Consider the following 14,501-nt stretch of genomic DNA (forward strand, 5'->3'; position numbering starts at 1 on the left):
TCCCAAATTTTCTGCGTTAAAGCTACAGGATTGTATAGATATATCACAGTAAGTCAGGTGAAAGAGCCCCAAGGCACTATTTTTTACTTCATGACAAACAAATAAAATGAAAATTTCAAATAATCGAGAGTGTGGGATATAGTTTAACTTGTCAGACTTGTATTACATTTGAGCGAACTCCCAAGTTCCTGCATCAGCAACTTCACATGATGCAAGCTCTGTGAGAAACAGTTGGTAGGTCACTAGATGTACTGGAGGTAAAAGAGGAAAGTTATAGGCGTAAAAGGTTATAAAATGCAGATTTTGCTAGATACCATTGACATTGTCACAGCCACTCCCTTTCAACCTAGCGTTTTGGAAATTTGTAGCAAAATTTAAATGCTGCACTTTAGAAATAAGCTGCATTTCATATCAGTTTCCATCTGACCAGTCTTGCAGTTGACCATTCATTGGAATGGCATTAAACAAAGGCCTTTGTTTTACAGCAGATTGAGTGTGCACAGCTGAAGAAAGTGGTTTGAACTAGCCTGATTTACCACTCGTGAAGCTCACACAATCTCTGCTGCCAGGGATGGGAGAGTGAGGGGCAGTTTGGGGTCATTAAAAAGGCAACTTGGTACCATAATGTCCTCAGAGTCATAGCTGATTCCTCAGCAAGTGTCCATCTGTAGCAAATACAAAAACATTGTTTTGTGTGACTTTTTAGGTCAGGTATTGTGCTCAGGGGGAAGTTTCTGATGGGAACAGAAATACCGGGGACAGGGGACAGGACTTTTGGGTCTTGAGTAGAACTGGAAGAAGTGAAAGCCAACCACCTCACAAAATCTTTTTCTCAAAAGGTCATTCATTTTTTTCAAAATGTGTAGAAGCTCTCAACATCCACATTGCATGGCATTCCATTGGAAATGCCAAGAACTATTTATTCCTGTCCTTCAATAAAGCAACACTTAAATTCAACCCAAAGGAAGGATCTCCATCCCCGTTTCTCTTTTCTCAGGAGAGTATCCGAAAATATTGAAGACATGATGTGCTTGTAAATATTCTTCATTACAAAGGTCCCTTCAGACTTCTCTGTATGCACAGCGTTTCCACATGAAAAGCTGCCAAATTCTGGGCACTTTCAAATGTCAGGTGGTATATTTGGAAAGATGAAACCAAAGTCAGAGTATGGATTCAGGTTCTCGAGGGTGTCAAGGCACTTATCCCACATCAGCCTGCATTTAAATTCACAAAAATATTGTGTCACTTTAGCATCCTAAGTCCAATCCTTCAGCTGTTTAGAACAACTGTCCAGCTGCCTCCCAAGTTTTCCCAGGTCCTGATGTTGCCAAATTACTCTGAATTTTACTTTTTTTTTTTTTTTTGCCTAGACTGCACTGCCACTCCATACTGAGCAGAGCAGAGAGGGAGATTCACCTCCCTTGACCTGCAGGACATGCTTCTTTTGATGCTGCTCAGGATACAGTTGTCTTTCTGGTCTGCAAGTACACATTGTCAGCTCATGTTGAGCTTCTCATCAACCCAGACCCCCAGGTCCTTCTCATTAGAGCTATTCTCAATCCATTCTCTGTCCAGCCTATATTTGTGCTTGGGATTGCCCCGACACAGGTGCAGGCCTTGCACTTGGCCTTGTTGAACTTCATGAAGTTCGCATGGCCCTACCTCTCAAACCTGTCAGTGTCCCTTTGGATGACATCCTTTCCTTTAGTAAATTGTTTGGAACTAACATTATTGAAGCCCAGACCTGTCTCCTGTAGAAAAATAATGAGAGTAAACAGGCAAAATGGGAAGACTGCAGACTAGAAATTGGCAGCTTTGGTTGCAACAAAGGTGTGATATTTCCTTGCAACCTTCCTTCTAAAGAAATGCAGTCCTAGTACAAAGATCTGAGATGTGATAAACCCGTAGTAAAATAATGGGATAACTGTGGCTGGAGCTCAGGAAGAAAAAGAGTTTTTTTTCTTTGGAAGAAGGGGCAGGCCACTCAGGAGGACTATGAAGATGTTATGAGGTTGTGCAGGGAGAAAGTTAGAAGGGCCAAAGCCTAACTGGAGCTCAATATGGCTACTGCTGTTAAAGACAATTTAAAAAGTTTTTATAAATACATAAACAAGAAAGGGAAGACTAAGGAGAATCTCCATCCTTTAATGGATGTTGGGGGGAAACATGGTGACAAGAGATGAGGAAAAGGCTGAGGTACTTAATGCCTTCTTTGCCTCAGTCTTAAGCAGCAAGACTGATTGTTCTCCAGGTACTCAGCCTCCTGATCTGGTAGATAGGGACAGGGAGCAGAACGAAGCTCTCATAATCCATGAGGAAAGGTTTAGTGACCTACTACTCCACTTAGACATACACAAGTCTATGAGGCCAGATTGGATCCACTTGAGGGTACTTAGGGAGCTGGTGGAAGTGCTCCCCAAGCCACTTTACATTATTTATCAGCAGCCCTGGTATCAGGGGAGGTTCCAGTCAACTGTCAGCTAGTAAATGTGATGCCCATCTACAAGAAGGGCTGGAATGAGGATCTGGAAAACTACAGGCCTGTCAGTCTGACTTCGGTGCTGGGGAAGGTTATGGATCAGATTATCTTGAGTGCCGTCACAGAGTACCTACAGGGCAAAAAGGGGATCAGGCCCAGTCAGCATGTATTTATCAAAGGCAGGTCCTGCTCTATGAACCTGATCTCCTTCTACAATAAGGTGATGCACTCAGTGGATGAGGGAAAGGCTGTGGATATGGTCTACCTAGACTTCAGTAAGGCTTTTGACACCTTTTCCCACAGCATTCTCCTGAAGAAGCTGGCTGCTCAAGTCTCGGATGGGTGTATGATTTGTTGGGTTAAAAACTGGCTGGGTGGCCTGGCCCACAGAGTCGTGGTGAATGGAGTTAAAACCAGCTGGAGGTCAGTCACTAGAGGTGTCTCCCAGGGCTCAGTATTGGAGCCAGTTCTCTTCAATATCTTTAGCAATGAACTGGATGAGGGAATTGAGTGCACCCTCAGTACGTCTGCAGATGACACCAAGTTAGGTGCAAGCGTTGATCTGCTCCAGGGTAGGAGTGCTCTACAGAGGGATCTGGATAGACTGGACCAATGGGCTGAGGCCAACTGTATGAAGTTCAACAAGGCTAAATGCTGGTTACTGCACTTGGAGCACAACAACCCCATGCAACACTACAGGTTGGGGAAAGAGTGGCTGGAAAGCTGCCCAGCGGAAAGGGACCTGGGGGTATTGGTCAATAGATGGTTGAATGTGGGTCAGAAGTGTGCTCAGGTGGCCAATAAGGCCAACGGCACCCTGGCTTGGATCAGAAACAGTGTGGCCTGCAGGACTAGGGAAATGATTGTCCCTCTGTATTTGGTTCTGGTGAGGCCACACCTCGAGTATTGTGTTCATTTTGGGCCCCTCACTATCAGAAGGACATTGAGGTGCTGGAGTGTGTCCAAAGAAGGGCAATGAAGTTGGTGAAGGGTCTAGAGAACAAGCCTTATGAGGAGCAGCTGAGGGAGTTGGGTTCTTTTAGCCTAGAGAAAAGGAGGCTCAGGGGAGACCTTATTGTACTCCACAGTTACGTTAAAGGAACCTATAGTGAGGTGGGGATCAGTCTCTTCTCCCAAGCACCAAGTGACAGGACAAGAGGAAATGGGGAGGTTTAGGTTGGATATTAGGAAAAATTTCTGTACTGAAAGAGTACAGAAGTTCATCTGATTATCTTAAAAAAATCATCTAATAATATCAAAGATCATCTAATTCCACCCTCCCTCCCCCTCCCTGCCATAGGCAGGGACACCTTCCACTAGATCAGGTTGCCCAAGGCCTCTTCCAACCTGGCCTTGAACACCTCCAGGGATGGGGCATCCACAACTTCTCTGGGCAACCTGTTCCAGTGCCTCACCACCCTCTGAGTGAAGATGTCATTGATGTCAAGAAGTCATTGTCACTGACTGACCTGTTGATTATATGAATCATTTAGCTTACGAAAAACCTTACAGTCCCCATTTACAACAAGGAGTGGAGATTAGGACTACCAATCAGAAGGTTTTATTCCAAAGAACAGTAAAAAATGAGGTGTTAATCTGGAGAGAATCCTTTTTTCCAAGTGGAAGTAAAAATTGCACAAAGTTTTCTTCTTGTGACTAGAAGTCTAACATCTGTAAACAACGTTCTCCAAGCTCAGTCATGGAAAAATGTGAGAATCAATGTCATTTCTTCAGAGTTTTCCTTCAGGATAAATGGAAAGACCAAAATAAATCAAAATCTACAGAATCAGCAGCAGATTATTCTCCTAATTTTAGGTTTCTTAAGAGGAATCTGTGGCCAAAAATACATGTTTCAGGAGTTTACTTTTACATAAAGCTACCACTGAAATATATGACATGAGTTTCCAAAAAGATGGGTGGTTGCACAGTTATCTCCCTTATTAGGAAAACCACTTTATTTGCAGTTTCTGATCCTCACTGACCCAAAACGTTTTTAAAGCCTGGACCAGAATGTGTCATTTTAATCGATGTCACATTGGGATTTATTCTTCTCTGCACATTTCATTGCCCTCCCCAGAAACAACCAAGTCTCTTATCCTCTTCTTCCCCTACAAATGCTTGTCTTATACCTTCTGACCCATTACTTCTTCTGGCATGTATCTGATTTCAGTTGGAAGATGCAGAGCAGGGCGTATGGTATTCTGCAAGGGCATATTCATCTGGAAAGGAAAAAAAGAAAGATGACAGTTGTATGAGAGTAAGAAATCATTCAGACCTTAGTCCCTGTGCATAAGATTAAGACATTATGCTGAATCAGAAAACATCTTATAAATTTTGTTGTGGTCTGTCAGTCGTCAAGGCATCAGCGCCTAATACACTCCTCTGCCAGTGTTTGTGAGGACACATCGTTACTGTGATGACACGCGATGTGGATTGGGTAGTACAACAGGCACTCCAGGGAGAATTCTCTGGATACTGCTGCTGTTCTGCTGAGAGATAGTTCCCAAAGGTTATACCAGTCTTGAGAAAAGCTTGTGAAAACCTGAGGCACAGTTTTGATAACAAAACTGCCACAATTGGGTAATGCCCGATATATTTGTAGTTCCTTGAGGACATATCTAGAAAGGTGGTCAGGCTCTTAATATTCTAATTACGTGCTTAAGCTCCTGTTGAGTTCAGCAGAACTGTAATTCCTACTTAAGTATTTAAATTCCAGTATAGACTAGTTTTTTGACCACAGCCTACTGTGGTAATGTAAAGTTAGAGACAAGCTAGATGAGACAAACTAGATTAGTGAAGTCATGAATGCTGTTGTATTTGGGTTACTGATTTTAACCATCATGTCCAAACTGGGGAAAGAAAGTGGAACCACGCTTCTTTCTGTATGTAATTTGTAAGAAAGCAGCTCATGACACATCACTTTCTAATCTGCTGTATGTTTAAACGAAGCAAGAAATGAAAAGATGGGGACATCTGCTATGTTTCTGCAAACCCTTTGCAGTCTAGTAACAAAAAGCAGAAAAATTGCTAGCTTGCTTCTCTAACAAAGAGAAATAAAAGCAGCAGAAACATGAAGAAAAGCTTGCACAGAGATAGTAAGGGAAAATCCACTGTCCTCACCTAGCAAATGCTGAGATCAGTACTTTGATTTAAAAATTTATTTTTTTTTTTTTGTGCGTGTGTGTGTGTGTCTGCTGAGGTCACCTACCTGTTTCATAGTAATCATAAATATGTACTGGTGCTGGCTTGATATTTGACACAGGCAGGCTTTGCTCCACACTGAAGGAGAAGCTGATTGCTTTCTGGGAGAGCTGGAAATAGCAAGACAAAAAGATGAGGACTTTTTCTTTACATGTCTGCTCCTGAGGCTAAAGTTGAGTAGATGCGTCTGGGTCAGACTAGGTGACAAAGTACCATTCTACAATTCTCTCCAGGTTGTAATCTTTATATCAAATCAGACAATTGTTTAAATGTTGTTGGTAAACATGTTTTGTTGCTAAACCTGTGAGCTATTTTCCTTCTTCCTTTTCATACTTCCATTGCCTATAATACAACCATTCTGTGATTACTGAAGCTTTCAGCACATCACCATTCTTCCTCTCACTGAAAATTACTGTTATTTTCGTTCCTTGCTCTTTCCCAGCTAAAACCACCTTCCTGTGAACCTTCCCATTTTTTTTCTCTAATCACACTGAATTCAAGACCCCCAACCTCCCCTATTGTTTTGTTCCTCATTCCATACTCTTGCAGCCAGACCCAAACTTTCCTCCTTGCTCCTCTTCCTCATCTTCAAGCTGTCTGTTGTATGTCTGGGACTGTGACCCTGCTTTCTTCTCCACTTCTTCTTGTTTTTATCTTGCTGATCTCTATAGGATTGGAGCCATGGACTGTAGATCTTTCTGCAATACTGGTGCCCTGCTGGGTAAACCTTCCCATCTCAACATCTCAGGCTCTCTGCGAATTCAGAATACTGCCTCTGATCTTCCTTACTAGATCCTTGGAGACCAACTGATAACTATTATTGTATGAAAGGTAGATATAATTCATTTTGCTTCCTCACTCCTTCCCCTTTTGGTATTTTAAGATACCTTGTGTTTTGATTTTCATCATTCTCTCTCACTCCCTTTGTTAATGTCATTGGTGTGGGAGGAGCATTCTTTTCATACATACCTCTCTCTAAAAGGGAGGGGATGATATTGACTTCCTGTGATACACTTTCAGCTTTCATCAAATGATGAAAAGTGTCACTTAGAGGCTCAGGAATATTATGTAGACCATGATTTTTTGCAACACAAAATGCAACTTTGCTATGTTTGCAAAATATTATTTAATCACATAGCATTCTTCATGAAAAGTAGCAACAAAGCTCTTCACATTAGACTACAACTACTGTATTTCTAGGTAACTTACTTGAGGTTGGACAGGGTAAAGTCCCTTTAATTCTTTAAGGTTTGTATTCTTAATCTGTTTTTGACGTGATTTTTCTTTTATCTGGGAGCCTATTTTAAAATTCTAGTTTAACAAAACCCAAAAGAAACCTCCCAAACTTACCTTCTGAAGGTAAAAGAAGATGTGGTTGTTCTTGATGTCTACGCGATCCACAACAGAATCCTGGTATTGAAGCTATGAATAAGGCAAGTGATACCAATTTTAACGTAGGAGGTTTACCAAGGAGACTTACAAATAGCTGTACACTAGCAAAATGTCTAAAGTGTTTGCTGTGCTCCTGTTGTGCCACCATGACATCTAGTGGCCAAAATGAAAAATGCAAAAAGTTGAGTGCTTTCATACGATGGCAAGCGGAAATCAATCACAGTGAAAAGTATCCTGGTTTTACTAGTCAGGTTTGGTGTGTGTGTCTCCTTATTAGCTTAAGCATAGTCTCATTTCAACGAGAATTTACAATCACACGATCACTTATGCAGGTTGAACTAACTTGCTTTCTAGAGTAATATATTTTTAAAAAAATACTACAATAGCTCAGAAAAGGTTCAGAAAACCATATGAACAAAATTATTTTACTATAAAAAGACACAAAAATAAAATTTTCCAAATGTTAAAACCAGCTATTTTTGCCAAATGGATGCAAAGAGTGGGATGTCAATGATGTCATCATCAGAGGTTTTCATTTTCCAAAGAAAAGTTATGAATGTCTTACGGTTCTAGCCAAAAAAAAAAAAAAGAAATTCAGGCCTGAATGATGAGTGCTTTTAGATGCACCAAGCTATGAGAAGATTCTAAAATAAATTGCATTATTCTTTTTTTTTACTTGGAGTTTAAGTTTCATGATTGCTAGTGTATATCAAAATGGACTAACAGATGAGTAAGTTATGTGGATTGGCAGCCAAGTATTGAAGCAGCCACAAGTCTGGGCCAAATACTGAAGAGAACAGAGGATCTGATTTGGAGGGACCAGAAGGTCTGAGTCTGTTACTGGAGACACTAATAAGGTCCTGGGGTCACATACTGGACAAGCCAGCAATCTGGACTAGCTAGCAGAGAGACTTGTTTTTGTGTGTGTATGTGCCTGCATGAGGCAACTGGGAAAACATACAACTCCAGCTATATTAGTGACTATGTACCTAAGGTCTATGTATTGGAGGTACCCACCATACATATGTGTAGCTGCAAGGGGTCTCAGTCCCAGACACTGGAGTGGCTGGAGTGGCCCTGAAGGTGTGTATATGTCCAAGTGCCAGTATAAGGCAGACCAAGGAACCAGGGGCAACTACTGGTGAGACTGAGTGTCTGAGGCCAGCTACCAGAGGGTATTCCACATTGTGTTCATGCATATATACCTATATCGCTTCCCCAAATGAGCTTTCATCCTGATCAAACAGAAAGAGGAACAGGATAAGGCCATCTGTGCTATACGTGCCTTTTCTGTCTCCATTGATCTGTGTGGCCAGTCATGTATAGATGTATAGATGTATTGCGTGCATGTGTGCCTATTGGGAATACATGCTCAGCCCTGCTTGCTGACTGGACTTGGGGACAGCAGTCTCACCTCTTTTGAGCTACTGAATTTGGCAGCCCCTAACAGATTTGTCTTCAGCAGATGAACAGCTGCAAATTTGACAGAGATGTGACAGAAGACTATGACCAGGGACTTTGTAGAATCCCCATGGGTCCACAATTTGCTAATCAGTGACTATTTTTGTCAACTTCCTTTATTTTCAAGGTTTACCATTCACTTTGCTCCCATTCTTTACCTTTTTCAGGGAAGATCTATCGGGAACAAAACCTGAGAGCATCTTCACATCAATAATAGCCATGTTGGAGACATGGCGGTTCCCTGTGTAACTGAAATGAGAAAACCTCTATTAATGTCCAAATGAAGAGGAGACCACTGAATGAAATTTTCAGCTATAACTCACAAACAACTCAGATAATGTCTATACTGCACGGTCCTGATGTTCCACTGGTTTACAACAAGTGTGAGAAATTTAGTAGTGAAGCATGAGAGAGTTTCAGGATATTGTCTTGTTTGTCTTCCTGCAGGCGCACAATGACAATTAACTGCCTGTACTTAAATCCTCCCTTGGATATTTTACCAAACTGAGAAAGCAAGAAGGTAGATCAAGAAGAGGAAGTTACCTGGCAGAGATGACAAGGTCAAACTTTGGTCGGAAGTTGTTTGTGCAGGATACATTGGCTGGCTGTACGGAGAGAGAAAATCCTGCAAATTTGTTTGGTAGATGGACGTTGTATCTCAAGGTTGTCTAAAAGAGATGGAAAGCGTGAAATGGTCACAGATCTACAGATTTTGGTGGCTTTGGCATGAGGTATGGAAGGAAATGAGGTAAAGAGGACCCTGCTTAGTTCTCATCAGGGTTGTGGTGAGTTTCCAGCTTGCTTACCTGCAGATAGACACAGCCAGTGCCATTCACATCCATGCTGTAATTCCCTGGAACAGTGGGTAAGGAAGCCTGCTGCAGTAAGAAGCGGTTCTTGTCATTCACCTGGAAAGCCTTACTGGGGAACTGCATGAAGTTGACTTTGACTGTGTTATGGCTTTCCTTAGAGAAGGTCAGGTATCCATACTTGGCTAAAGCTTGGAGAGCAACAACAGTGTCCTGAAAAGAACAATAAGATCCCTAATGAGATAGATACACAGCTGTGAAATAGAGCATGAGATTAGCAAAGTTACTCTTTTCCGTTGTCAGTGATCAATCATAAAAGGAGAAGGACTTTGTAAAGAGCTAAGGAGAGAAGCTACAAGTTCTGGGTTAATGGGATTGAATTATCCCAGAAAATCTGGTATAATGCTCTGTCAACAGTTACCCTTATCTTCTGCTAACTTGAAAATCGGGTAAATTCCCATTTCTGAAAACTAAAAAATGTATGAAGCTGCCTACGAAGACCATAATGTGTCCTGCCAAGGAGACTTATATGAGCACCATTTATCAAATATTATCCAAACAAATATGGAATGAAGACGAAACATCATACTTTTGAGATCCAGCTTGCAGGCTGAACTGTTCCCAGAATCTATTCTTTTTACCACACCCATTTGTCACCTGGCTGGATGAGAAACCTCCATATGGGTTCTGCTGTTTGACAAGCCAGTACACGATGCGAGCAATGTATGATAAGTCATCTGGAGTGAGTTCGGCTTTGTTGAGCAATGCCAGCAGCACATAGCTGGTCATTTCAATCTCAGCAGAAGGGGCACGGGGATAGAAATCGGGGTAATGTTCTGCTGGTGGCTTATTTTCTCTCTGCCAGTGAACTGAACTACCTGAAAAGAAAAAAGCAGGATGTAAAAAGCATGAAAATGTTACTTGCTGGTTAATTCACTGCAGAATCACATGGGAGATAGGCATACAATTCCCCACCTTCCTTTACCTAAGAGATTTTTTTCAGCCTATAACGTTCTGAGCTGTATGAGTTTTAGTTTAAGTACAGAAAAGAACACAGGAAGGGAAGTGGAAAGAAATTAATAAAGTGGAGCTTTACAAGTCAAAGTGGGGGATGAAGTGGAGGCAGTGCAGCAGTAGGATGCCAATATGGTCATGGACTGGAGCACATGACATAGTAAAGGGAACTGGATTTGTCCAGCCTGTAGAAGAGGAGGCTAAAGGGAAAACTATGTGTAGTCTTCCACTACCTTGGACTGGAGTCTTCCTGACATCAATTACCACCTAGATTATTTCATAATTCTAAGAACATCAGGACACAGCTCAATCTTTTGTGAGGCCAAAAGACACAGAGAGAGAAGATCATAGAGATCATAAACTCAGTAGCATAGCAGACAGGAAATGAGAAAGGAGCAACATGAATGAGAATACCGTACATCGGAATAATTACATCATAACAAAGGCCATTCCATCAGCTGTACTGCCTGCATCATGGCCATACTTCACTTACCATCTCTCGTAGCTCTTTTATCCAACTTCTCAAGGAAAAATCTGGATTTTTCCTCTTCGCCAGCTAAGCCATAAACATAGGCAAAGAGGGCCTGGTTATACAGGTTGTGGACCCCATTGCTAAATGCAGTCTCCAAACAGTTCATGCCACTCTGAACCACAGGATGCTAGTAATACAAAATATAGTAGGGTTGTCAGGTTACTCGGGTTTGTGTCTCGACCTCTCTTTAAAGATCATCACTTCTTAAGCTGCCATCACTGATACTTCATGCTAAAATATATGCAGTCCATTACATGTTTAAGGGCCTACAGTGTGTCTTCTATAAAATGTGATCTTGCAGTAGTGTTGCCTTCTTTCTGCATTTATTTAGAGGCGGCATGACTAACAGAGCACGGTTTCTTTTCCTGACTTGTGAGATGATCTTATGCAGGTGAATCCTTTGACTCTTGGTTGCTCCATTTATAAAACAGAGAATATTTTTACAGAGTTATGTAAAGTATATTGAGCACTCACGATGAAGTACATTCTCTCAGATGGGTGTTATTACTCATTTACTAGCTATAGCTATCAAGATAACTCTTCACCCTTTTAGCCTTACAGACTCTCTCTATGAGCACTGACTGCTTCAGCTCAGATATCACCACCACACTGTTAACAGTAGTCTGACTGCAGTCTTACTTTATAGGAGTGGCACCAAGCTTCAGAGATTCTCACAAAGACATTGGGAACTAAGTCCACAAGGCTGAATCATCCTGTAAAATGTTTTTATCCTGTCTATCTTAGATACAGAAATGATGCCTCATCTCGCAGCTTCTAGTCTTGTAAAACTCAGTATGCTTAGAACACATTTGTCAGACTGGGAACAATTCTATTCTTCCCTATTTTACAGAAGAACAAAGATTCAGGCCAGAGTCTCGAGGATATACAGGAAGTATATTACAGAGAACAAAACCGAGTTCTCATTCCCCCACACCTATTAAGTATTCCAGCCAGCTAAGTATTTCAAACAACATGTCATCATTTCCTTCCATTGTTAACAATGACACAGGAATATAGAAACATGACTTGGATATAAAGGCACAGAGAAAGTTGTAGGACTGGAGATTTGGATAGTTTGGTCTTTGGACTGGGAAAATTCGGAGATAATTCTAGACTGGACTCTGGATGGAGTGGGCAAATTCAGTCTGGATTTTACACCTACATAGACTATAATTGTTTAACACAGTTGGATTCCCCAGGGATTTTACACCTTCAGATGAATTTATACAAACTAGATAAATAACTAATCTATAATACACATCAAATGATTCTGGCAGCTGCAGAGTTCTGCAGACAGATTTCCTGAGCTGACCGTACTGTCCTAGAATCAATATTTAAGACATAGATAAAAAATATGGATGGGAGGATTATGACTTGAACATTACTTGGTACATGGCTGACCAGACTAATAAAAGATAACAGAATCAAATACCTACCTCAACAGAGTGTCCAGCCTCCAGCAATGCTGCCACAACGTACGCTGTGAGTGAGTATTCACCTTCTTTTCCACCCTGAAGAAAACAAAAGCAAAAAATAGGTCAGTACAGCTATCCTAGAAAGAAAGGAAATATGAATTCATTTACGGTCCAGATAATAGTTAGAGTAGAGATCAGAAGCAACTTCCATCTCCCTGTGTGCACAAGAACAAGAAAAATAAAGATCACTCAGGATAAAGCCAAAATTGTAATTATTTCTTGTTTGTTTGTTTGTTTGTTTTTTGCTTTTACATATCTTCAATAAAGCACATTATAGCCTGGGACTAAATGCAGTGGTGGAAAATAAAAGCTGAGACTTCTAGCTTAGAAAGTTCTGCTTGTTTCTACCTAATAATCAATAGAAGACATAACAATCTTGCCCAGCTAATAAACAAACAACACTAGAGAACGGTACTAAGGAGAGTATGGGTGTGATGATAAATTTGGGTATGGCAGAAATAATATAAATCAATCCCAGTAGCAGGACTGGACGTTTTGGAATATACTGAACTCAGTTACCTTCAAAGCATTGTTGAAATGTGACCCAACATTTTCAAAGCAGCCATCTGATTTCTGCTTGCTTGCCAGCCAGATCAAAGTTTGTGACTGGACATTGTTGTCGATGTAGATGTACCGTTTGGCTTGTGCAAATGACTTGTACACAAAGGCAGTGAGCCTGCAGGTGAACCAGAAACAGAAAGCAAATAGTTGTGAACAAGATAAAGAAGGCTTACCAGCAATTGGATATGCATAGAAACGAACATAGAATGAAATCCATAACTTCTGTGGTAAAAGAAACAAGTACTTTGTAAGTTTTAAATAAATAGTTAAAATCCTGGTATTACAAACTGACATGAGATTTCTCTATTACTGTGCTAAAACCATTCCTTCAGAACAGGGGTAAAGCATAGACACAGCTTGATGACTGATGATAGTAATTTCTTATCATAACTAACGGAACTATGAAATAATCTGTGTGGGAAGGAACTTCTGTAAGTCTGCAGTCCCACCATCCGCTTAAACTAGGGCCAACTTCAAAGCTTGGTCAGGTTGCTCAGTGTCTTGTCTAGTCCAGGGATCCAGGGATGGAGATTTCCACACCCTCCCCAGGCACCTGGTTGAGTGTTGCACCCTTCTCCTGGGAAAGAATTTTTTCATTCTGTCCAGTTTTCCCTGTTGTAAATTTTGTATGGAGAAACTCTTTTCCTTACTCCGTGTACCTCTGATGAGTCCGACTGTCTTTTCTACAGATTTCTCCTGATCTAGGTAGTGGAGGGCTGCACCTAGGTTATCCATTAGACTCCTCTTCTAGAGGCTGAACAAATCTAGTTCCTTGTCTCTCCTTGAACATTATGTGGTCCAGTCGATGATCATCTTATCATTGTTTTGTTGCATTCTCTCCAGTTTATTAGTATCTCACTTACTGGGTGGTCAAATTAATGGAGCTATGTCCATTTAGATGATTAAAAATAAGAACCAATTAAAATTTTGAACATGTTTCAAAGATTCTGAGCTAAGGAAATAGAAATTGTCACCACTTACCACACACTCCCTTCCCCATCTCGTGTCCCAAAGGAGCTGTAGGATCCATCCCGGTGTTTGTATGACAGCTGCTTTTGGTAGCCTAAAAGTGCAATAAAGAAGACATTTTCTTATCACAGAAAAGGACTAGTCCTGCTGTTTATTCAACTGAAGCAGTAAGACTTTGGTATTTAATATTAAGCACTACATGTCTGGTGAATAATATCAGCCATTAGGATTTCTAGCTACTTTTGCTCCTGAGAGTACCAAATGCTTCTTTGGGGTGCTGTCATTGACTGCTTATGTGCAGTACATGTGGTGCTAGAATTCAGAGATCCGTGTTCACCATCTAGAGCTCAGTGCATACGATCACAATGATCACAATGGAAGAATGTGAAAGGCTCTCACCTGTAATTAAGTAACCAGTACCCTTGGCTCTAATCTCTTCAGTCAGCTGCCCAGTTTTATTCAGATAATCAAGGGCATAGATGTTGGGTGTGAACAAGGCCATGTTCTGTTCTCCACAGCCATAAGGCATATGAAGGAGGTTTTCCATATTCCTCAGGGCTGTGCCCAAGATGTCTCCTGAAGAATGAAAGATATGAGTCCAGTTCAGT

At 41.1% G+C, this 14,501-nt stretch overlaps 1 protein-coding gene and 1 long non-coding RNA gene across 3 annotated transcripts in view; one reads left to right on the forward strand and one right to left on the reverse strand.

The window, feature by feature from the left end:
• Positions 1 to 6,479, forward strand: part of LOC106048085 (uncharacterized) — a 59,796-nt gene extending 53,317 nt beyond the window's left edge. Inside the window, exon 3 of the long non-coding RNA XR_010824806.1 lies at positions 6,352 to 6,479. This is a non-coding gene — a long non-coding RNA (uncharacterized lncRNA). The remainder of the gene's footprint in view (positions 1 to 6,351) is intronic.
• Positions 4,025 to 14,501, reverse strand: part of LOC106048083 (ovostatin-like) — a 30,256-nt gene continuing 19,779 nt past the window's right edge. The window contains exons 24-36 of one of the 2 annotated variants that reach the window (XM_048052980.2): positions 14,293 to 14,469; positions 13,906 to 13,987; positions 12,883 to 13,039; positions 12,325 to 12,399; positions 10,850 to 11,015; positions 10,000 to 10,220; positions 9,340 to 9,555; positions 9,077 to 9,201; positions 8,692 to 8,782; positions 7,031 to 7,102; positions 5,688 to 5,790; positions 4,609 to 4,698; positions 4,025 to 4,220 (exon numbers count right to left, since the gene is read on the reverse strand). In XM_048052980.2, the coding sequence (XP_047908937.2) occupies positions 4,646 to 4,698; positions 5,688 to 5,790; positions 7,031 to 7,102; positions 8,692 to 8,782; positions 9,077 to 9,201; positions 9,340 to 9,555; positions 10,000 to 10,220; positions 10,850 to 11,015; positions 12,325 to 12,399; positions 12,883 to 13,039; positions 13,906 to 13,987; positions 14,293 to 14,469 (1,538 nt within the window). In that variant the 3' untranslated portion in view covers positions 4,025 to 4,220; positions 4,609 to 4,645. Of the gene's footprint in view, positions 4,699 to 5,687; positions 5,791 to 7,030; positions 7,103 to 8,691; positions 8,783 to 9,076; positions 9,202 to 9,339; positions 9,556 to 9,999; positions 10,221 to 10,849; positions 11,016 to 12,324; positions 12,400 to 12,882; positions 13,040 to 13,905; positions 13,988 to 14,292; positions 14,470 to 14,501 lie in introns of both variants that reach the window. The other variant, XM_013199876.3, reaches the window with a different exon arrangement.

Source organism: Anser cygnoides, chromosome 1 (assembly GCF_040182565.1).
Source record: "Anser cygnoides isolate HZ-2024a breed goose chromosome 1, Taihu_goose_T2T_genome, whole genome shotgun sequence".
NCBI classification, from domain to species: Eukaryota; Metazoa; Chordata; class Aves; order Anseriformes; family Anatidae; genus Anser; species Anser cygnoides.